Source organism: Sander vitreus, chromosome 14, assembly GCF_031162955.1.
Source record: "Sander vitreus isolate 19-12246 chromosome 14, sanVit1, whole genome shotgun sequence".
NCBI classification, from domain to species: Eukaryota; Metazoa; Chordata; class Actinopteri; order Perciformes; family Percidae; genus Sander; species Sander vitreus.
In genome coordinates this window covers 8,098,011-8,122,223 of record NC_135868.1, presented here as the reverse complement: position 1 = coordinate 8,122,223, position 24,213 = coordinate 8,098,011, and the positions used below count along the sequence as shown (strand labels likewise).

Sequence of the window (24,213 nt, the reverse complement as noted above, 5' to 3'; positions counted from 1 at the left end):
CACTGGCCAGTTTTATTTATTGGGGGGTTGTAAACCCCCCCTCCTGTAAATTACACCTATGGTCAAATGTGAGGTTGTAATACCTGCACAAATAGATGAGTAAGAAAGACAAGAGGCACTTTGATTGTTTCCTGTAATATTAAAGGAACTGTTTCACATTTTGGGGAATATGCTTGTTCGGTATCTTGTCAAGAGAAGCTTGAAGTCTGTACGACATAATGGAGCTGCATGGAGCGGTCAGTTGGTTAGCCTAGCTTAGCATAGTCTCGCTTTGCCAGACCTTCCTCCACAGCGCTGCGGAGGAGGGTCTGGCTAGTCTACACAGCATTCCGGAATGGGAGGAAAACATGCTCTGGTTTATTGGCATTAACTTTAAATCAATCAAAATCATCATGGGCGGTGCTAAGCGCTGCACGGAGCCCTGGTGCCGCTGGAAAATAGTCTCGGGAAGGAACTTGTTTTGGTGGAAAATGTGTACGTTAAAGAGTTGTTTTAGTCAACAGAAAACTCAGATTGGACAGATAGTCTAGCTAGCTGTCTGGATTTACCCTGCAGAGATCTGAGGAGCAGTTAACCATAGTCCTCATACTTCAACCGGAGTTCAGAATTCCAACACAAATCCGGTTGGAAAAAAAGGATAACCGGCGGAATTTCCAGTGGCAACGGGACTATCCCGGAAGTGGAATGTCGTGGATATAGACTAAGCTTAGCATAAAGACTTGAAGCAGGGGGAAACAGCTAGCCTGCCTCTACTTTGACACACAACCTCCCTGCAAAATGACTTTATTGTCTTTACACTTTGGTTTTTGTACAGCTTAAAAAAACCAAGATTCAATCTGATAATAAGTGAATTTTGAGATGATGGTAGGCAGATTTTTCCAGTGTTGCTAGTCTTTATGCTAAGCACAGCTAACTCTCTCCTGGCACCAGCTACATATGTGAGAGTGATATTTTTTCTTCAACTCTCAGCAAGAAAGTGAATAAGCACATTATCCAAAATGTAATAAACTATTTATTTAAAGCTAATTGAAAAAGTGTCTCATACTGTTTGGCTACAAAAATCCCTAAGACGAGAAACAAATTATATAATAAAGACAACAAATTGCCAGAACAATTCTCAGATTTTAAAATATTTAATAACTGAGAGAAGACATAACATGTTTATTTCAAGTTAGGCTAAACATTAAAAACATACTTTTACATTAAGAGGGGAAAAAACACTCCTGTAGCACCATCACGTCAGCAAAACAAGCAAACACCTTTATATTTCTTTTGACTTTTCCGTTAAAGTGAACAAACCAACAGAGCATGTACAAATGGGAGTGGCAATGTAATTTGTTGTGTTATGAACAAAATGAAATCAACAAATAATGCGTCGGAACATTTAAAATCAACATACTGTCCTTTAGTACTCCTCCAACCCTATTTGGTGCTTCCGCCTTTAACCTTTGAGCCACTTACTATTTGACCATCAGATAAAACAAACTGGTGTCTGTCGTCTTCTAAATTAAACACAAATAACATTAAAAGTTAAAACTTAATTTAAGATGGAAACAGATAACTCACAATAAATTAAATCAAATGCAAAAGCTACTATATAGAAAAGAGAGCAGACCATTTGGTTTTAGGACTTTCTTTAGTTGTGTAACAGTGCATTTGAAAAGGGCATTTTATTTTCCGATAAACTTGAATGTAATCATACTGTACATGTTTATTAATTACATTGAACCATAATGAAACACAAACAGTATCACTAAAGCAATATTAAGAGTCCATCATACACTGTAGGTTTCCAGGTGTGTTTTCACATGCTTTGCAACATACGTTTCACTCGAGCACAAACACAAACATGACCACTCTTTGTCTAGATTTCACGTTTGGTGTGTGAGTGGTGTTTCTAAAAAGCAGCAACATACATAAAGCGTCACTCGTGTACAAAATGCAGATGACAGGAGACAAATAGAAAAACAAGCATCTGCCATATGCTGAACAAATGAACAAACCTCAGACAGCACATACTAGCACCATCAGACAAGATACTCAAATGGGAGAGTTTTTACAGTAAGATAACTAAAAGCATGACCAAACCTCTTATAAACAGCTAGACAAGATATCTGTAGAAGTAGGATTTAAAGAAGAAGAAAAAAGGCACAGTGACCAGCTACATCCCTGGAGAGTGGTTTCATACTCTGTCAATGTCACTGTCTAAACATACAGGAGGATGGTGTTAGTGGGTTAACATTTCTTGAGGTTGTGAGTCCGCCGCTTGCAGATCTGTTTCCCCTCCTTCGTCCTGTCCCATCGGCGTTGGATCTGTGGTGTGGTCCTCGGCGGAGAGCTTAGAAGATGGTGCTCCAGCGTTTAGGGGGTGGACGGGACTTGGTTTCTCCCTGGAGAGAAGAAGAAGGAAGATGATGAGGTGGCTGAGAAGAATAACATAAACATAATAATGTATTTTCTGTCCCCAGAGATGGCTTCTCAGAGCCATTTGGGGTAATGTATTTTTTGTTGTGCTGAAAGATCTGATTGTCGAATACTTCACATTAATTGGGATTCAAGGAGATCATCCACACTGAAAATAAACCCTCAGAAGAGTCGAGGTAGATGGCAGTTGCAGTAAAAAATAATCAACGAATGTGTTTGTGAGAAATGTAATATCTAAGTTTACATGTTGTGTCACTGTAAAAATGAAAATGTTGCTCTTAAGCTCGTTAGTTTATTATGATGACAGGCTGCTGTGAAAGCGTGTTAATGAAAGAAGATGAATGAAACTGAAATGGTGAATCATTATACTGTATTGATTTATTACTCACTGATCTCTGCTGAGAGCATCACTGTTGCATTTGGGCAAACACAGACAGGAAACAGTGTTTATGAAGCCCAGTTTTAGAGATTGAAAGAGGAAATGTTGAGTAAAACAATGAGGCAAACGTGCAGTAAGCTCACCAGGCTGAAGATCCTGGACAGTGTGCTTTGGTCTCTGCGTCTTCTGACTGGCGACTTTGTGCTCTCAGCACGCGGCGACGAGGCCTAGAAAAAAACGTTTTATAAGCACAGATGGAGACCTGAAAAACCGGGGCCTGTAAGCACGTTTGCTGCTCTGTCACTGTTTAACCTTTAACCAGACGTTTAGATGCCCCACTACTTCACCAAAATGCCAAAAACAATTGTTTAAAAATGTTATAGAGGGCACAATGATTGCTGTTGGACAAAAAACACATTTCCACAAATAATAAGTCTTTCAAAAATGAAGAAAAGACTGCATACTTCCTTATTAGTGGCTAAACATTTGCACTTTTTGCACATCGGCTATATCTCTTTGTTTACCATCCTATCCTTTAATTGCATTGGGGTCAACTTTTTGGTATTTGGATCTAAGTTTTCATTGGGTTTTTAAATGCGCTTTGCTACATGCTGAAGTGGTCTGATGTGAGGTTTTTCTAATCATATAACTTTTAGAAATTATACACAAGTTTAAAGGTCTAAGGTCATACATTTGTTTCAATCATTTCACTTGTAAGCTGAGGGAAAAACAACAAAACTGCAGGTATGTGGTTTCTCTGCATCAGCAGCAGTGTGATGTGAAAGAGACAGTTGTGTCTGTGCTTCGATCTGTTATGTGAGAGAGTAACATGTCCGAGACGTGGGTAAAACATGAAAATGGGACACGACCAGACTCAGATAGGAGCAACCTTCAAGGAAAAGAAAATGGATAACAAAAGAAAGATAAGGTCGGTGTCAACATGACTGACACAAAGGACACAAGTCAGTAATCACACACATATGAATCGGCTGTCCAGGGTCGCCTGACAGATGAGAAGACACAAAGAAGGTGGGAAGCCAAAACAGATGGATCGTTGCGTCATCTCTGGCATAGAGGGGATGGAGGTGTTACAGAGAACTAGAGGTATGGAAGAGGAGGAGGAGGAGGAGGAGGGTGATGCAGGCCAAGAGGTCCTAAGAGAAAATGTTTACCGGTTGTGGTTCATAAACAGTTGAGCAGTTTCAAAGTCATCCAGAAGCAGCGAGTCGCTCTGGATTGAAGCAAAAAAGAATTTATTTAAATGTGATGAATTTACCAATAAGCCAATATGTGTTGGTGTGTCAGAAATTAATAATAAATCAATCTTTTCAACTGGTCAAACAGTGAATGAAAGTGATTTTCTGTGACACACATTAAGGGCGAGCTTTGCATTTCAGCCACTGTATGTAGATGCTGGTGAATCAGCTCTGCTCAGGTATTAAAGACATTTCTCTTCAAGAAGGAAAGCAGTGAAACACACAAAGGAGAAAGAGACAGGGCGAGTGTGGAGGTTAGGTAACAGGTGCGCTGCAGACAAAAGACACATTGGACAGATTTAAATGGGATCATTGCACGCACACGCACACGCACGCACACACACACACACACACACACACACACACACACACACACACACACACACACACACACACAGAACGGTGCAGTCAGCAGTGGGGCTTTTGTTTGAATCGAGAGGGGAAGTTTGTGTGACGTACCAAGCCCAAGACGTCTCTCCACTGGACATGAAAAAGAAACAGACAGTGACATGATGGGATGATGAGATACAGTGAGAGTGTGGTTGCACCTGCATCCACCTCAACACATTTGAGAATCATCCAGTTAAAGATATTAAATGGCAGCTGGTGATCACTAATATAGGTAAATATGTCATCCAGTGGCCTCACGTTTGTGGCCACTTAAAATGAAGTATAAGTGGTTGCACCTAAGAGTAACTTACACCATAAAACCTTCCCCTTTTGATGGGCAGAAAAAGGTTAAAGGTCCAGACGTACAGGTTGGGATCCACTCATGTAATGCATTTACTTACTAAAAGTTCAGCCTACAGACATTCATGGTCCCCGGAGGATGAAGCCTACTGACACTGGTGATCTCCTGACTTTTTATATAGTGTCACCATCAGGGCGAAGTGTTCAATTATTCAATGAAATGTAACCACATACAAGATGAATTAACATTACAATTAAAGTTCATGTTCCCAACGAGATGAATCCGAATGACTTTGATTTCCTTGGAATTTTCCTTTAGTACCATCATCTGATCAAAATTTCAATTTGTCCAATACTTTGGTTGAAGACAAACAAATACCTGCTAAACTAATGACATTCCAATCGGTCTTGGCTATACTTGCTGCTAGTGTTAAACTAGTGTTTAGTGCTAACTAGCAAATGTAAGCATTCTTACACACAAAACTAAGACGCTAAACATGCATTATACCTGCTAAACACCAGCATGTTAGCATTGTCATTGTGTACTTGTTAGCATGCTAACGTTGACCACTATGTGTGGCTGCAGAGTCTTAGAATTGGACTATAGCATCTTTTAAAACATTTTGATGGCATACATTTTTGTTTGTTAAAAAAGCTGACGATGCCGGTGAGTAATAGTGCAGTTTGTCTTAAGTTTCTGTGGGTCAGATGATCGACTGGGGGACGGGGAGCGGGGCTAGCGACATGTGTTGCTGTCTGACACAGCATCCTATGTGATACTACCACTGGGTGGTGCCAAAGTTTTAAAATCCCACACATAAAGCTTTAAAAGTATCCAAACAAAATAAAAAGCTTAAAACAAAATGTCTTCAAAAAAGATGCAGCTGTTGAATTTGACATTTTGAAATATAATGGAGAACATTTACTATAGATAAGGAAGTCTAACAAGTGATAGTAAGAAGTTAATTATCAGTGCATCTCTGCATCTTCACTCTGCAGCTATACGCCTCTGGAATGATCAACAAAACAGATATTGTAAAAAATGAGACTCACCCTGGATTTAGGACGAGGAGAGGAAACCTGAGAGACACCAAGCAACAACAACAAAATGATTGATAGCACAGGGAAATAGAACAAGAAACTCTGTTTTGAAATAAGCAAATGATTGAGCTGCTGATTGAAACTTTACCCAATTCCTGTTTTTTTATAAGTATGTATAAAAAGAGTCAGGCAGCTTTGTAATCACACTGAGGGAGCTGAGGAAAACAGTTTAGCTTTGAAATACTGCCGCACTGTTGATGCCAAAAGTTAGAGCCGAAGTAAATTGAAAGAAGACATTTCAACACTCACACGGTAGGCTTTAAATTGGAGAAAAATTGGTTTGTTCTGTGTTCTGGATAATGCAACTCACAGCAGTCTTACAGTTTCAAATGTAAATAAAGCATAGGTATGTAATGTATGATATGATGTATACAATATGAAACTTACAATGCTCCTGAAGAAATGCACCACAGCATTTTCTTTGGTCCGACGGCGAGCGGAGGACTGGGGTGAGGTGGCCAGGTGACCCCGGAACGAGCCCTGTGAGGATCAACAGAGGTCCAGTAACTGCATGTGTTTACATGGCATATGGTAGCCTATAGGCCTACCAGAACATTGAGTAATGCTACTGTGAAACGTTTAGGCACAATGTAACTCAACAGCATGGTAAAGTATTTCTATTCACTATATTATTGATGATTAATTGATTGATGGTTATTGATGATTGATTAATCTCCCATTGCCAGACCTATCTCCACAGCACCTGAGTATGGTCTGGCTTCACGGCCTAAATATTCTGGGATAGAAAAATGGCTTGTTTGTTTTTCTTCAAACCTTTCACAGCCGTTCTGGGCGGCACAAAGGCTCGATAGAGAGAGAGATAGCGCAAGGGGAGGGACATCCGGAGCGTAAGAGACACGGCGGATGTCAGGTTTATTATCCCAGCAATGTACAGTACATCCGACTAATGATGAAGTAGCTTTGCAGCATGAGCTTGAAAAGACATCAGTTCTATTCTGAAAATTGTTCCCAGCTGTGCCATACCTCCTAAGATTATTATAATTACAGTAGTTTTAAGGTCCTCCTGGGCATCAAGTCTCATAATGAAAGGACTATAACCATGTGCGACGATGGGTAATCTGATCTAATCAATTAGAGGCAAGTAAAATACTAAAAGGAAACTGCATGTATGGTTTACAGTGCGAGAGTGAAGGATGGTGTAGTCGACTACAGTGTGATACCATGTTTCAGAGATTTATCAGGTGTAGCTGGCTGACACACTGTCACTAGCACAACCTCCAGAACAATCTCACATATCTGACAAAAATACACACGTCTCTTTATCCTAATGAATGTGTATTTTCAATGTAAATAAAGTAACATAAGCCTGAAAAGATCCTTTTGATATGTACAGAACCCTATCATCATAGCTTTCTTTTGGCACTGTGTTATATTACAAGTGCAGGACAGAAAGCCTGTAACATAAGAGGCACATGATCTAAGCACAAACAGTAAAAATGCATACAAATCCACAAAAATCCACAAAATCTGCTGATGTCAGATGAAAAGGTGAGTTTATGAGAGCAGCTCTGACTCCTGAGGACTCCACTTAGAAAGAGTTTTTTCTGTCTGCAGCTCAGGGCCGGGCTCACACTACAAACTGAATGTACCTACACCGTGGTGGTGGTGGTGCATCTACTGTAGAGTTAGCGTAGGCCATGGGTATAAACATTATTTCTTCAACTTAATGTACCGTTTAAATTTAAAACCCAATTTGGAGGAGTCAAAATAACACCACAGGCCAAAGGCTCGAGACTGACCTGATCTATTGGAAGAAGTTAAAAGGTACAAACACAACTCAGATAAAAGAGTTTTTGAAAACAATTACACCAACTTCAACATTTTGGACCCAGTCAACCGTCCAAATAATTCCATTTTTATAATGTTTTTAGATCAACATGTATGAGAGATAAAGATAACTCTAAAGCAAAAGCTTGGTTGGCAAAAAGAAATAAATCTATCCAGAAAAAAAAAGGTTCTGAGAATACATTTTTGTAGTGTAGCATCTCATTTCTCACAAAGTCCAAGGCACTCCAAAGGCCAAGTGGAATTTCGCCTCAATATTCAAACGCAGGGCCTAAATGAGAGAATCGACGATCCAAATATGAATTAAGGAGTTTCTAGTCGGGGCAATGAGCCATCAGTGCTCTGCATCCTTTAAGGAGCTACCGTCAAAAAGCCCAAACTGAGAAATTTCTCTCTTTAAAACTATTTATTATTATTATTATTATTATTATTATTATTATTATTATTATTATTATTATTATTATTATTATTATTATTATTTATTATATAAAAAAGTTTCTGGAAAGCTATGGAGACAAGTTGAAGAAGTTCAGCTCTGCTGTTCACTGAAAACCTTGAATCTCCAGATTTTGTTTGTGTATTACTTCATGGATTAAAAAACATTCTGTCACATCTTAAACCTATAGCTCACAGGACAGCGACAAAACAGTCCTGATGATCAGGTAATTATATGGAGGAACTGAAATCCTTGGTCCTGGCTTAGGCCCCACTGACTAAGACAATCGCTACCAAATGTTTCCAAATTCAACAAAGCACTAAAAACAAATACAATATAGCACAGTGTTGTAGTACAATGAGAAAAGATAATCTAATTTTTGAGTTTTCTAACATTAAGATAACGTTTTAAGAGGCATGGAGCAGTGAAGTTCAGCTGGAGAAAACCCCCCTGAACTATCCCTTTAGATGCAGATGCTCGGATGCTCACCTTGCTCCTTTTCTTTTTGTCTCCCCCAAAGAACTTGGTGATCTGATCCATGAGGCCAGGGTTCTTCTTTTTCCTCCCGAGCCCGAAGGTGCTCTGCCCTGAGGTGCTTGCCGTAGCCATGCTAGTACAGTAGTTGCTGAGGTTGGATGGGGTTGACCTCGTTCTATCTACTCAGTAGTCCTCTTCCAAGCCAGTCCACAGTACCAACACTGGGCTCTGCTGCTCCTTCGGGATGGTTTGCTGCTCTTCTGACGCACGGGGGCCGTCTTTGAAGGTGTCGTCCCCTCAATGAGGAGGGTCTGGTTGGGGGGGGGGTGCTGCAACGACAGTGAGGTCCATGTCTCTGGCTCGACTCCAGGCATTCTTTGGAGCTTCAGTGGCTGTGTCAGTCACTGCCGCCCTCTGCATGGGCCCGGCCATTGTTCCTCTCCCCATCTGCTTCACCCCGGCCGCAGCGACAACAAGGGTTATCTCTGAGTCTGCACTCACACCCTGATGCAAAGCAGCCCGCAGCACTGTGAGGCCATTGTTGAATCGGCCTTGTATATCCTCTCAATGGATTGTGTTTAAATTGGATGTACAGTCACCCAGATTAACAAATGGAGAGGCTCAGAAGACGAAGAAAAAGCGTGTTGTGTGACAACCTGTGAACACGAGCCAAGTATCTGCATCTGCACTGTAATAAAATAAACTTGTGGTGACTTTGCATGTTCGTATTTTCTCCATTTTTGTGTTTTCACATAGTTTATGACAAATGGAGCTTCAAAGGTTGGATTTCTGATTTTAAAAAAAATTAAGATTTAAACAAACTTTATGTTGTACTGTACTGTAATGGTTGTAAAAGCTCAACATCATGGCTAAATCTAAAACTGGGAAAGTGCAAAATTAAGATTGTTTTGTCAATTGACATTTTGAGGATCAAACGAATAAACTGTCATGCTTAACATTTAAGCTAACATGAGCAAAAGTCAGAGTAGAGCACTGCGGGGTTGACGTTATTTGTAGGCCAACCTGGAAGTTAGCATCGCCATGGTTCCATCGACAAACATCCAAATGGGATTTGAATTTTGTTTTGGGATAATTGCTGAAAAAAAGCTGTTTAGCAAACAAATGTTTATAATATTTACACGTTTTGTTCAGCAAGATAATCTTCACAAATGAACACCACTTTTAAGAGTTTTGAAGCGTAAATGCAATCAGCAGAAGTAGAAAGCTAACGTTAGACTAACGAACTACACCACGGTCGCATGACTTCAACGTCACCAACACTAAGGTAACTGATTTTGCGTGTGCAGCGGGATGACGTTTGATAACATTTGTAGTCTCATTCAGACACTTGATAGCAACTGTCTTTTTTAAAGCTTTAGAATTCATGAGTGGGGTATTTACTAGTCTCGCTTTGCCAGAAGCCTCCTCCAAAGCTTGCTGAAGGAGAGTCTGGCTACTCCACATAGCAATTGGGGATGGGAGGAAAACGTGCTCTGGTTTATTGGCATTTCTTTAAACCAATCAGAATCGTCATGAGTGGTGCTAAACTCCGCACAGAGCCGTGAGAGAAAACTCAGATTGGACAGATAGTCTAGCTAGCTGTCTGGATTTACCCTGCAGAGATCTGAGGAGCAGTTAACCATAGTCCTCATAAATCCAGAGTTTAAAATTCCAACACAAAGAAAGCATAGGAAACATAAAATACATGCATCCGGCGGAATTTCCTACAGCACCAGAGCAATCCCAGAAGTGGAACGGGTAGGATATAGACTAGGTATTTACTGACATATTTTATACCATAGAACACAATGTGAAAATCTGTTAAACCTGTGTCAGAATGTGCTTTAGGCAGCTTTTCATTTTTATCCCAATTTAGCATGTTTTGGTTAATTGCCCAGTTTGAGTTCAAGCTGTGTGTGTATTTTGCATTTGGTTTTATTGGTAGATGTGGTGCATGTTTTAACAGTTATTATTTGCATGGTTTGGTGGATTTGCTGTGTAACCAAAACCCATTGATTTAGAGACAAAAATGTTAGCTCATTACTCAGTACTGTTTCCAAGGTAAGGAATGCCCAGCTCAATGTTTATTTCTTTGTGAGAGTACTTTCTGTCATTGTCAGTCTTATATGCATGATTTCAAATATCATTGAGTGTTTGGCTGTGTGTAACTTTAGATTTAATTTGCCAGCGTACCACATTTCAACACTACAAGGAGTCCTGGATGTGTTGTTTCATCCACAGTGGCTGCAACAGTCAGCAAACAAAGCACAATCTGTTGCAGGGTAAGTTGTGTTAGAAAACACCCATGCAGCATCAGAATATTAAAATTTTAGAACAGATGACTTGTTGTTATAGCTGTTTTTTATTTCAAGTCAGAAAGTAGCTTTTTAGAATTAAAAAAACAAAACCGTGTGGCAACAGATGAATCACATCGCAGAACATATGACAAACAAAAGCCTTTCAAGATCCTTTCAGAGGTGGAAGTACAGCTGCATCATTTCAGAAATTAGTTTATGTCCCACTATCCTACTGCTTTTATAATGCAGCACAATTATCCAGATGAGCATTATAACAAGAGAAATTTAAACTAAAATAAACTGATTCAAGTTTTGACGCTGCGTTAGTGTTGCAGCAAAACAGTCAGGGGTATATTGGACTCCAAATACAATCAGGAAATATGTTATCCCCAAAATACTAATTTTAAATAAATGCCTTTGGCATCATTTCTATATAAAACATTATATAAGAATACTGGGGAATCCAGCAGACCAATCTTCTATTTTCAGTTTCTTGCTAAAACAAGATTAGAGAGTAAAGGAGACAGAGGAGAGATGATTTCTGGGTGGATTTCCCAGTCGACAGACTCCATGTTTCTTCATATGCAGCACAAATCAGCCGTATGATGTGAGACACATAATACTTAACCTGCTTTCCATTTATGGACCCACAGAGATTGAGGAATATTTAAGCTATGAATCAAATAAATATGGCATGCTTTGCAAAATGGCCAGGATGAGTTATTGAATTTCAAACAACTATGATCTTTTTTAATGTTATTTTTTCAAAAGCCATTTATTAGCAGCATGGTTGTTGGGTAAGCAAAGTCAGCTGCTTTTGCTGCCAGGCTGAAATATCTCAACAACTATTAGATTGCCATGACAATTGGATCAGACATTCATTGTCCCCAGAAGATGAATCCTGCTGACCTTGGTGATCCCCAGTATTTTCCTTTGACTCCAGCAGGTTAAAGTTTTCACTTATCCAGTGAAATATCTCAACATCTACTAGATCCATTGGCACAAAATATTGTACAGACGTTCAGGTTTTTCAGATGATAAATCCTAATGACTTTGAGATTTTGTGTTTATATTTTTAGTGAAATATCTATAACACTATTGGATGAATTGACATGAAATTCAGTGCAGGCATTAATGTTGCCCTCTGGATAAATTATTATAACTTTGATCATCCCATGACTTAATTTAGCGTTGACATCATCAGGTCAACATGTCAATTTGTCCATTATTTGTTTTATGACCAAATACCTGTACACATTTTGCTATTCCCATCATCCTCAGCTGTACTTTGTGTTAAGTGCTAAGTAGCAAATGTTAGCATGGTAACATGCTAAAATCACATGGGGAACATGGTAAACATTATGCTTGCTTAACATCAGCATGTTAGTATTGTTGTGTTAGTATGTTAGCATGCTGATGTTAGCGTTAGCCTACTGCCTCAAAAGTCTAATGCACAGCCACTTTAGAGCCCCTTAATCTGGTTTTGTTTTAACTTGTTTTTTCATGTTATCTACAATGGCCGACAGGGGCAAACGCACCGCAACTCAAAAAACACAAGCAAATTAAGAATAAATCTTCATTAATTTGACAACACATGCACAGCATTTAGCAAACACGCTGCAAATACACACAACACAACCAAATACACAAACTCGCTGCAAATGCAGAAACGATGCAAAATGAAAAGCACACAAATCCCGAAAACAGGAAAGAATATAACCAAAAAAATGTAACATCAAATCCGCGTCTTGTTATTTTGACCATTTTTGTCAGCCTGAAAACACAACACAAATGTTTATTTCAAATAAGGTTTGAATGAAAAATGTTTATTTTAAAGACTATGAACCTATATAAGGTTATACATTTGGAGCACATCTAAAGAAATCAATATTCTGAGGATTCATGGCATGCTTTGCAGAATTACTGGATTACTGACTGGTTACAGATTGACTGAATTGAATGAAAAACAACTACGCCCTTTTGATGAATCATGAGCCTCAAATAGAGAGCATCCAGCAAAAATTAGACACAATTTACAGAAAATCAAAATCCTCGTCAATGGAGAAAGTCAAGGTCTTTATTTGAACTCATCTGCTGAGGAATCCTGAATACAAAAGTGGGTGAAAATGTTATCTGAACATGAGCGGCCATATCATTGAAGTCTATGGAGGCTACATAGCTGCATAGTTTCCTGTGTAAACACAGTAAAATGGGGATAGATTCAGAGGGAGACATGTTTGTCCACTCTGCCTCGTACACAGTGCTCCGTCTGTTTGTCCTGCAGGGCCGAGCCTCAGCACAGCACCCACGGGCCTGACAGAGGTAGGGTACGGGAATGCAGAGAGTGGGCTGATCACACTGCTTCTGCCCTCGTGTCCAGAAGAGTCTTGGATTTGTTCCTGGGGCTGGAAGTTTGAGGCTGAGCGCAGGGGAAACAATAGCAGCCATTGCAAGAGAGCTGTGGGACACAAACATGGGAGATATCCTTGAACCCCGGCAGGAATGTCAATCTAGACCAAAGACACCCACTCAGAGAGGCAGCTGAATATCTATCTGCTTCTGGAGAGACTGATAAAGAAAGCCTTCCTCTGTCCTATCACATGTGCAGCAACTGAACGTTTTGGCTTTAAAAGTAATTACTTCTGAACTTCTGAAACCTCTGTAAAAATAAGTTTGATGCTGTTATCTACTGTACAGCGAGCGTTACAGGTCACTTGAGTTAAAAGTAGTCAGATGAGTCTAGATTTTGTTTCCCAAAGACACAATCCAATGTGTTCAGTTGTATTGTCTGAAGCCATCTTGAGTCCTATATCAAGTTAAGCTAAGTCATTATTTCGAAGAAAAAAAAACAACCTTTTTTATAATTACTTCCATACATCCATCTGTCTGTCTTGTAGGCTACTCAGAGGAGCAGCTGCTATCAAAAGCAGTGAAACCATTTGTGAGTGTTAAATGCGTCAAATGTGTTCTTCAGCAGTCTGACCCTGAAAGCTGCTGTTATACAACAGAGGATTTGGTTTTTTTCATTCGCTGACGTTTTTATGAAAGCTGTAAAGCCTTGACGTCTGCAGATATCAGACTGTATTTACATAAGTTGATTGTTGAAGTATCAAAGAGCTTTGTTTTGCTTATTTTTTCTCAAATCCAGCAGGGATGATAACCGCTCAAGGTAAAATTAAGAATACGTGATTCTATCTGTAATCAGGGGCCAATAATTGGCTTTGAGAGTGAAAAGCCTTTGTGTTGTTGTGTGTCTTTGTTACCCTGGATGACCTCTTCATGGCTTCATGCATGCTGCGTAGATGACAACATAGCTATGATCCTTAGCAGCTGATGTAACCATTCAGTGGACGCTCAAGCCAAGAAAAGTCTCACACACACTTTCTCCTTTTGATGAAACATGTAATTGTGTCTAACTTTACATTTTGTATTCAATAAATAACTAACCATGGCCTTAAAAGCCAACAAAACTTGGCATACTGCTGATTTTCTGACTCATTTTGCATTGCATTGTCTCCTTTAAATTCCCATTGTTTGAACTAATAGGATCAGCCGTAAGATGTGAATGGTTTATTTTCCCACAGTGTGTCCTCACAGTGTTCCTTTTGGCCGGTAAACAACTCAATGCAAATGTCTTGGTGGTCGAAAGCCAACGATTTCATCAACATTTGGCAGGATCTTTCGCCAGGGCTCAAGCATAATGCTATCATTTGTTTAGCATCTCAACAATATCATGCTCTCTTGTTTCAAACTGAGGCCCAGAGGATATTTTTGAGCCACTGCTTCTGTAAATAAAGGATTGATGCAAACAGGAGACTTTTTCTGATTTTACAGTAAATGTCAGAAAAGAAGAGACGCTACACACTGATGATCTTTAATCATTTTGCTTCTTTTCGGTAGCTTTTTTTCCCATTTCTATCTTTGCATTCACCTTAAGAGTTTCACTACACCATTAGATATGTGAAAAAAAAGCATGACACCCTACAAATGGATGTGATTTCAGCCATTTTCGGGTAATATGGGTATCATAGTCTGTCATCTTTGGCAGGCATCAGAGAATGATCATGCCTTTCTGTATGATATGTCATTTTGACATACAGTAGATGGCCTTAATATACTTTTAGCTTTTCACTTTATTTGTCTATAACACATTAAAACTAAATAATTATCTGATTATATGACCATAATTCTTTAAATAATTGTATAGCAATAAGAGTGTCATGTGCAGGAAACTATTCATATAAAAATGTGTGTAATCGACTAATGAAATATGTAATCTTGTTTACTTTACAGTCATGTCCTTCTCTTTCTTTCTCTTTACTCATTATTCTGCCTCACATCTGTTGGTTACGTTAAGGTGGACACAGACTTTTCCATTGAAAGGCGCTATATAAATAAAGTTCATTCATTCATTCATTTAGAACAAGTGACTTCAGATGCCATGTTTCAATAGCATGTTCCCAGTACAAACCGATATTTCACTTCAATACTTAATGAACCGCCATGTTGCCTCAGTGTTGCATGTTGCAGTATGTTACATGTACAGAATATGGAAGTGGCTGTGTGCGACTGAGTAAACAACTTTAATCTGCATTTGCTTCAGTGGAAGAGCTCAGAGGCCAGGGTGGGCTTCAGCTCCCTGTGTGAGTGTGTGAGTGTGTGGTGACACTGAGCACACATGTTCAACACATTTATCTGCAGCAAATAAAGGTTTTAAAAGAAATGTCCTCTGGCTCCAGACACCATCTGATAACAGACCTGTTTGTCTTTGCACTTGAGACAGATGAATCACATTGTAAAGACATGAGGGGCAAACCTCCCTCTACTGCTGGTGTGAGGAACTGCGATGTGCATGAACGTGCACCAGGTGGACAAAATATAAACACTTGATTATTTATTAAGCTTCAACAGCCTGCAATGAACACTTATTTTGTTCCACTGAGAGTAATCAACACCTTTCTGAACACACACACACACACACACACACACACACACACACACACACACACACACACACACACACACACACACACACACACACGTGAGAATACATTTCAGAAATAAATTCAATGCATTCATTGCAGAATTTGTGAAAAATACCCAGTAAATTAAAAGAAATAAATGTTTTTGCAGAATAACATTTTCAGTTTTCAGACACTGAAGATTGATGCCACCTTGATCAGAAAGACTAACACACTTAAAGTGACATTATAATCCTCATTTTTATCTCCCAGACTCACAAACAACCACTATAATCTAAAGACGTACTGTTTTTACATCTGACCAAAACAAAACAGAAGAGAACAGAACACTGGACTAAATCACCCAAATGGCAATCTGCAGCTCCCTGCTATATAGCAAGCAAGGTGAGTCCATTTCAAACGATTGGGGTAAATGGATGAGCTGTGGCTGTGGTCTCCTCTCATGCCTCAGTGTCATGGTAACAACAGGTCTGAGCTAAAGGTCTAACTACCTGAGAGGAAGAGCAGCAGGGTCCAAAGCAGCTTATCTTCTTAAGTCTCTAACAAGGTCGGTAAAGAACATCACATAGAGGTGGGAGGAAGATGATGCAGTGACACTGCTTTTGTGGTATGATATCATGAGATTACTGTGTACAGTGTATTAAGACTTCATTAGTTTGCTTCTTTGTGACTTCTTTTCTTCACTTCTTCATTTGTCAATCGCAACAACACACCCTCTGTCCTTAGACTCTCGATTAGCATAAAGAAAAACTCAGACACAGAGGAAGTAGCGATACAATTACAATTGGGACAAACCGAATGACAATGTTAACAAAATAAAGTAGCGTGGCTAAAAAATGGGACTCATGGGCGATAAATACTGTTGGATGTTTAAAATGTAGCAGGTGTTTTCCTTCATTTGATTTGGGAATGTTTATTAGTTTCTTTTCTTTGGAAAACAGTAATCAAAAGTTTTGGGAAATGGTTAGCTGCCAGAATCTCCCCAGCTGTGTTTATTAGGAGATTAGTCTCGAGCACAGCCATGGATGGACTACTGAATGGGCCTACCGGGAACCGGCCCAAAGTGTCAGGGCTCCCCCTGGCCTTCACCTGCAAAATGTCACTCGAAAAGACACATGCAGTACCGACCACAAAGAGATGCCAAGTGAACACAAAGAAACAGAAAGATCACAAAGAGAAGTAAAGCAACTGCAAAGTGACACAAAATGACTATAAAGAGACACAAAACCACAGAAAGATGTGTAACAACTACAAACAGATGCAAAATAACAAAATGGCAAAAGCATCACAAGTCTGTGTCTTGCTCTAATGTAGAAAAGATGGTGGGGCCCTTTGCACGTCTGTACCCAGGGGCCCATAGTCTCTTAATCCATCCATAACCATGGAGTATACCTAAAGAATAATTTGGACTGGCATTAGCAGGCTTTATTAGCGCTTCAATGATGGTGGTCCTCCATTGGAAGAGTCAGACAAGGCCTGATTTGAAAAATGCATTTAATTTCTAATCGCAAGGACTGTGTACAGATGTGTTCTGTTTGTTCTGTTATCGGTTCTTCACTGATTTACTGTAAGATTTTGCGACCTCTGACATATATAGCAATTATAAGTTGCTTTGGATAAAAAGCATCAGCTAAATGACATGTAATGTAAAAACAGATTTATGATACAGGGGACTCTATACAATGCACCAGAAATAAATGTTATTCCCTGACATAAGACCAAGGAGTCCGGGAAGAACTTTTTCTTTTCAGTTATTAGTTTTTTTTTCCTCTTTAAGAGCACCTTCACTACACAAATCTGCAGAGAGGAGGGATGTCATTCTCCAACGGACAGATGAGCTGACACTGGTTTAGGGTTATGAGCTGATGATGGATGAGCTGATGAGTGCTGAATTATTTCAGCACCATGGACAGTGCCAAGAATAAAAACAGGACGATTTACTCCATCTATGTTATTAACAGCTGAGTCACAATTCTGCAGGAATAATTTATATATTTCTTGGGAAATTGGATGCTGTCTTAAAGTTTCAGTGGGCCTTTCTTCTACCCAGCAGAAAGATGGATAACATCTCGGTCAATAGAGTAAAGAGTCACCATGGAAACGTCAGGCTGCTTCAGGACATGAACCAATTACAAAGCAGCTGCCCTGCTCCCCAAAGTATAATAAGCCTGTGATATAATGACTGCTATTAGTTTTCTGAAAGACTAAGATCCAAACCATCACCACCATCTTCATCAGTATCATTACCATCCTCATCTTCATAAGAGTATATTGTCTGTGTTGAATTTACCTGATTAACACCAGCAAATTAAGCAGGCGCATAATCGATAACAGCTTCAAATGTGTACAATCGTCTGAGGACAAGTGGACCCCAAGATAAAATCAGCCTCTGCTCTCAGGTTACATAGCATGTGCATCATCTCTGTCGTCATTTCCAGATGGTTATCCCTGGGGCAGATCTCTCAGCATTGGTCCGCCTGAGACTCAAATGCTTGCATAATGATCATACAGCTGTTCCCAGACCTGATCAGAGCAGATCAATAACACAGGCTGAAGGCTGGGGATGATCGATGGAAATGAGAAAAATGAGAAAGTATTTCCTGGCTGAGTCTGTGCACGTTCACTTATATGTTTAGTATTTGACTCTTGAGAAGAAGCCGTTTTAGAAGGATTAAATCAAAATGTTCCTTACAAGAAGATTCTTAATGCTAGGATCGGGTTCGGTCGGGTTCGCTAGGGTTCAGCTGGGTTTAATGTCCAGCTATTCTCAACCCCCCCCCCCCCACCCAACGTTAATGCTAATGCTTGGTGGATAACATAGGGTTACAACATTGTTCAACACACTCAAAAAGTTATTAGCAGTATGATTGTTTTGACCACGGATAAAAGCAGCAGGGTTCGGCCGGGTTCGGCCAGGTTCGGCCGGGGTCGGGATTGGGTTTTGGATCGGGTTTGGTAGGGGTCAGCTGGGTTCGGTACCGGGTTCGATCAGGTTCGGCCGGGTTCGGGATAGGGTTCGGCCAGGTTCGGGGTAGGGTTCAGCCAGGTTCGGTATCGGGTTCGTTCGGATTCGGTCGGGTTCGGGATCGGGTTCGGCCGGGGTCTTGGTGGATAACATAGGGTTACAACATTGTTCAACACACTCAAAAAGTTATTAGTAGTATGATTGTTTCGACCACGGATAAACTGGCCGACCACGGGTTCGGCCAGGTTCGGCCGGGGTCGGGTTCGGTCGGGTTCGGTAGGGTTCAGCCGGGTATAGTGTACCGTAATAGTGCTTTTTCTGCCACAAGGCATCATTTTGTGATTAATTACATGCCACTTTGCAACACAGTAATACAGCAGAGATCTCATTTATTGATACATATCAATATTGATCCAGCTTAACGTTACTACAATGTGCTGGTTGAGAAGTAGCTAACGTTAATGCTAGGATCGGGTTCGGTCGGGTTCGGTAGGGTTCAGCCAGGTATAGTGTACCGTAATAGTGCTTTTTCTGCCACAAGGCATCATTTTGTGATTAATTACATGCCACTTTGCAACACAGTAATACAGCAGAGATCTAATTTATTGATACATATCAATATCGATCCAGCTTAACATTACTACAATGTGCTGGTTGAGAAGTAGCTCACGTTAAATATTTCTGGAAAATGAACCGGCAAATCCACTAATTTCATTTTGTACTTCCATAAGTTTGGGGGACTTCTGAGATACAGATTTTAGCTATGCTAGTGGCATGGCTCTAGGGATAGTAATGTTGGTCTGTTGGTCAAGCGTTCTGAAATATCTCAACAACTTTTGGATGGATCATGAAATTTGTATTAGCATTCAACGTCTTGTTACAGAACAACAACAGAGGCCACGATATCCTGACTTTTAAGTCCTAGAATTGGTAAAGCTCCAACAATGCTGGATCCTACACATCCCTTCCCTTAATGAAATTGGTTGTGCAAAACCAATACTGCAATGTTCTGATAATCCAGATCAAACTGGAGTAGTATATTTGAAATAAATATTTATACATACATAAGCATTTAGACATGTATTAATATGTATGTGTATTGAGTAAATCTTTTATAACAGTTGATGAATTACTGATGGAGACAGTGAGACCTGATAAAGTTGTGCTCTAAGACCAGCAGAATAAATATTTATGCTACACAGTATCTGTCTCAGAAGATGTCCAAATCCATTCATTATATTAGACTGAAGTGCACTCTTTAATGAAACAAAACAAAAACGAAAGGCTTCTTTAATGTTGGCAGACACATTCATTGTACAGTTCATCTTAATTAATTATACAATGCCACACTTTTGATATCTTGTGTTTTCTTAGTGCAAAATAATTATGAACAGTGTGAATTTGTTGTTTGTTGAAATAAGTCTGTACCTTTTAAACAAGGAAGAGGAATAGATAGGCACAGCTGCGGGGATGGGAATGGGAATGGACTATCTCACTGGCACATGTATGTGGCTATCTTATATGCATGTAATAATTGTGAAATATATAATGAGTTTGTATTTCTACAAATATTGCAAAACAATGACCTATTATAAATACATATTTACCTTATATAAATCTCTGATACATCATGTTTGGTAACACATTTGTCAACATGTGTTTATTAACTTGTTTTCATAAAGTAAGACTGAGTGCTTGGTGAACTATGTTGCTAATGGTTTAAACAGTGCATAGGAGGATTTCTGTTTATTCCCATTTCACTGGCTGCAGGTCACTGGAAACAGTGGAAAGGTATTGGTTGGCTGTGTTGCGCACAACATGGTGACGTTGCTTAGGAGCAGCCTGCAAACGCATGAGCTCCATCCAACCTTTATTCAAGAGAAAATCCAACCCGAGCTTCACGTGGAGGATATGCATGTTTTATATCAACATGTAACTTTTCTTGAATAGTGGAAAAAGATGGAGCTACAGTTGGAAAACCAAAGCCAGCCTTTCAACAGCAACACCGTGAGGCTGCCAGGTAAACCTGTACTGGGGATGGGTGTAGATAACTTTATTTCTCTTCTGATATTTGGACTTATTTTCATCCTCGGAGTGCTCGGGAACACCATGGTGATCACGGTGCTGGCACGCAGTAAACCGGGACAACCGAGGAGCACAACCAACATCTTCATCCTCAACCTGAGCGTGGCGGACCTGTCCTACCTCCTCTTCTGCGTCCCCTTCCAGTCCACCATCTACATGCTGCCCACATGGGTGCTGGGAGCATTCATCTGCAAGTTCATCCACTATTTCTTCACCGTGTCCATGCTGGTCAGTATTTTCACTCTGTCGGCGATGTCCGTGGACCGTTACGTGGCCATCGTCCACGCCAGGAAATCCTCATCGATCCGGGTGGGGAGGCACGCCATGTTCGGAGTGGTGATGATATGGATCCTATCTCTGGCCATGGCAGCTCCCGTTGCGCACTACCAGGGCATCGTGGTGAGGGAGGACAACAACACCTTCTGCTGGGAGGTTTGGCCGGATCACCAGAGGAAAGTCTACGTGATGTGCACTTTTGTTTTTGGATACCTACTGCCTCTCACTTTGATATCTGTCTGTTATGCAAAGGTGGGTGAGCAATGAATCAGAGTGAACGAATGCGCATAATGACAGATTTTTGACAGTTCACACCAAATTTAGATACCTGCGAAGTTAAACATGATGTGAAATTGTTGCTTTAATTCCCATAAAGTCATTTCTAGTGTAAAAAAATTGACTTTTCAGCCACAGTTGTTTGAAATTGACAAATGATCACTGAAACATTATCTGTCTAAGCAGCTGACATACATCTGGATGCATGTGTAATGATATGCAAAAGTGTATTAACTCTGGTAGCTGGTGCTGCATTGATTAATTATGTTATAGAACATATTTAAGATCTTTTTAAAATAGAAAAAACAACATATTTACAGCCTTTATCTTTTATCACACTTTTATTATTGCAGGTTTTAAACCATCTGCACAAAAAGCTGAAGAATGTGTCCAAAAAATCAGAGCTCTCCAAAAAGAAGGTTGGTGGGAGCTTATTTCTGTCTCTATATGTTCAACATGTTATACAATAATGGGCCAATGGTGTAATGGGGAAATGCTTCCCTGATTTCTCCTTGTATGACTGATGGTTCAATGATGGATCAGGTCTGTGATGTAGTGGTGCTTGAAAAGCAAGTGTGCACAATTCTCATTGAAAAGAATGACTGCACACTGTAGACTTGCATATAGAGCTGAAACGATTAATTGATTAGCTTGATGCAACTATTTCGATAATCAATCATCGTTTCATTTTTCAAGCAAAAATGCCATACATCTACTGGTTCTGGCTTCTCAAATGTGAGGATTTGCTACTTTTATTTTTCTCATATATACGATAGTAAATGAAATATTGGAAATATCTTTAGGTTTTGGACAGCTGGTCGGACAAAACGTGACATTTGAAGACGTTATTTGATTCTGAGAAACTGGGATGGGCAGTTGTTACTTCTTTCTGACATTTAATAGACTAAATGATAATTGAGAAAATAATTGGCAGATTAATAATGAAAGAAAATGTTACTTGCAGCACTACTTGCACACATTATGCACTAGATCGCTGAAAATATAAGTGAAGAGGCCTTGTCGGGAGTGACCTTGTGTGAAAAGTCTAGTTGGTAATGGAATTCACTCAGTAGAAATGTGTGTTTTGTCATCTTATATTTGAGTATCTGGACTTTCCATAAAATACCTGTCTATTATTATTTTACTTTACCTTATGTTTCTCATCGTTATCTCGTGTTACTCCTCCTGCACAGACGGTCTAGTTACCATGTACATTTGATAACAATTACCAAGCATTATCTCCGCAGACTGCCCAGACAGTCCTGGTGGTGGTCGTGGTCTTCTGCCTGTCTTGGTTGCCCCACCACATCGTTCACCTGTGGGTGGAGTTTGGCTCTTTCCCCCTGAACCAGGCCTCCTTCCTGTTCAGGATGGTGGCTCACTGCTTGGCCTACAGCAACTCCTCCGTCAACCCCATCATCTACGCTTTCCTGTCGGAGAACTTCAGGAACTCCTACAAGCAGGTTTTCTGGTGCCGGCTGCCCAGCAAGTGTCCCGTGAAAGACACCAGGGAGCTCCGCAGCAGGATGGAGACGGCACCGTCCACTAACATCAGTGTGACTTACAAAGGTCATGACTCTCAGATCAGCAAAATGCTCTGATGTCGCTGCTGGTGTTGAGAGCATCTTCTGTTTATTGTATAAAGATCCTGGATTTTTAAATCCAATACATATTGATATTTGAGATGGAAAAAACCCACATTACTGATATATATATATTTCTTTTTAACATACTGTAAACAGCTGTGCTTGAATTGGGCTGAATCACTGGCACGGAGCTCTATCAAACTCAATAACATTACTCATTAGTGTCACCACATTTTAAACACATACACATACACATTTTATAAATAAGGTACTCCTGATGTAGTTATTGTAAGTGTCTGGGAAGTCGATCTCATCGGATATTCCTTAATGGTTTTCAGTAGTCTTTTGTCCTATTTCTCTCTAATATATCTTCCACAGTCAAACATGCAGATTCATACTTAAAACCTACTGTACATGTTGGATTTTCCCTATTTCTGCTAATGGGAACCTCTGATTTAGTGTCTGTACTCTTAAACTTAACATCCCTGTAACATGTTTTCACATTTTTGGCTTTTTATTATAAGCAAACAAATGCATTAAAGTCAGCCCACATAAACAAGTGTACAATATTTTTTGTTGTGAGTGAATGAATTATACAAATAGCTTAATAAATAATAATAATAATAATAATAATAATACAAACAAATCAATTAGTTACTCATATTCAAAACAAAATCCGTGACATGCTACAGTTTGTTTGGATTTAATCAGTTTTACCAGAGCTGGTTTACCTGGCTCTCTGATCTGTACAGATTACAGTTTCCTGTTTATCCCCAAGGCTGAATTTGATTAAGATGACTTTTGCAAACAGGTAATGCTGCATGTTCCTCTCCACCCCCTGCAGCCATTATCCATACAGTATGTTACAGCAGCCCAGCCTTTCATACTGACAGAGAGAGTCTACAGAGAGAAAATGGATTTGCATTTGAAAAACAGGGTTTTATGCAAAGCATGAGAGGATTTCATGTATGGAAATGACATGCAGTACAGTACTTTACTGTAAAGAAACAGTGCACACTTAGAGGTGTTTCTTAAATGCAGGTACACTACTACATTGGTAGTCAGGTTGCTTAAAAATATGAGTTTTCATTTTAATATCCTGGGTTGCATAAGACACCTTGCTGTCACTCAAAGCCAAAACACTCAAAATAACTTGTAAAAACTGTTCTTCTTACTG

The 24,213-nt window shown here is 39.7% G+C and overlaps 2 protein-coding genes across 2 annotated transcripts; one reads left to right on the top strand and one right to left on the bottom strand.

The window, feature by feature from the left end:
- Positions 1 to 1,220: 1,220 nt before the first annotated feature.
- On the bottom strand, positions 1,221 to 8,775 carry mbpa (myelin basic protein a). Its single transcript, XM_078268064.1, has 6 exons — positions 8,582 to 8,775; positions 6,238 to 6,330; positions 5,803 to 5,829; positions 4,519 to 4,539; positions 2,947 to 3,030; positions 1,221 to 2,390 (listed from the first exon to the last, which is right to left on the bottom strand). The coding sequence occupies exons 1-6, from the start codon at positions 8,699 to 8,701 to the stop codon at positions 2,340 to 2,342; spliced, it is 396 nt and encodes a 131-aa protein (XP_078124190.1). The 5' UTR covers positions 8,702 to 8,775; the 3' UTR covers positions 1,221 to 2,339.
- Positions 8,776 to 20,772: 11,997 nt separating this feature from the next.
- On the top strand, positions 20,773 to 23,051 carry galr1a (galanin receptor 1a). The gene is made up of 3 exons (XM_078267962.1): positions 20,773 to 21,426; positions 21,804 to 21,869; positions 22,698 to 23,051. Exons 1-3 carry the CDS (start codon positions 20,773 to 20,775, stop codon positions 23,049 to 23,051), a joined length of 1,074 nt encoding a protein of 357 aa, XP_078124088.1.
- Positions 23,052 to 24,213: the final 1,162 nt, after the last annotated feature.

Coding starts and splice junctions, on each gene's coding strand:
- mbpa (XM_078268064.1), bottom strand. CDS start 8,701: ATGGCTACGGCAAGCACCTCAGGGCAGAGCACCTTCGGGCTCGGGAGG. Junction 6,331..8,581: donor ACAAAAAGAAAAGGAGCAAG/GTGAGCATCCGA, acceptor TGATCCTCACAG/GGCTCGTTCCGGGGTCACCT. Junction 3,031..4,518: donor GGAGAGACGTCTTGGGCTTG/GTACGTCACACA, acceptor GTTTTTTTCTAG/GCCTCGTCGCCGCGTGCTGA.
- galr1a (XM_078267962.1), top strand. CDS start 20,773: ATGGAGCTACAGTTGGAAAACCAAAGCCAGCCTTTCAACAGCAACACC. Junction 21,427..21,803: donor TATCTGTCTGTTATGCAAAG/GTGGGTGAGCAA, acceptor TTATTATTGCAG/GTTTTAAACCATCTGCACAA. Junction 21,870..22,697: donor CAGAGCTCTCCAAAAAGAAG/GTTGGTGGGAGC, acceptor TTATCTCCGCAG/ACTGCCCAGACAGTCCTGGT.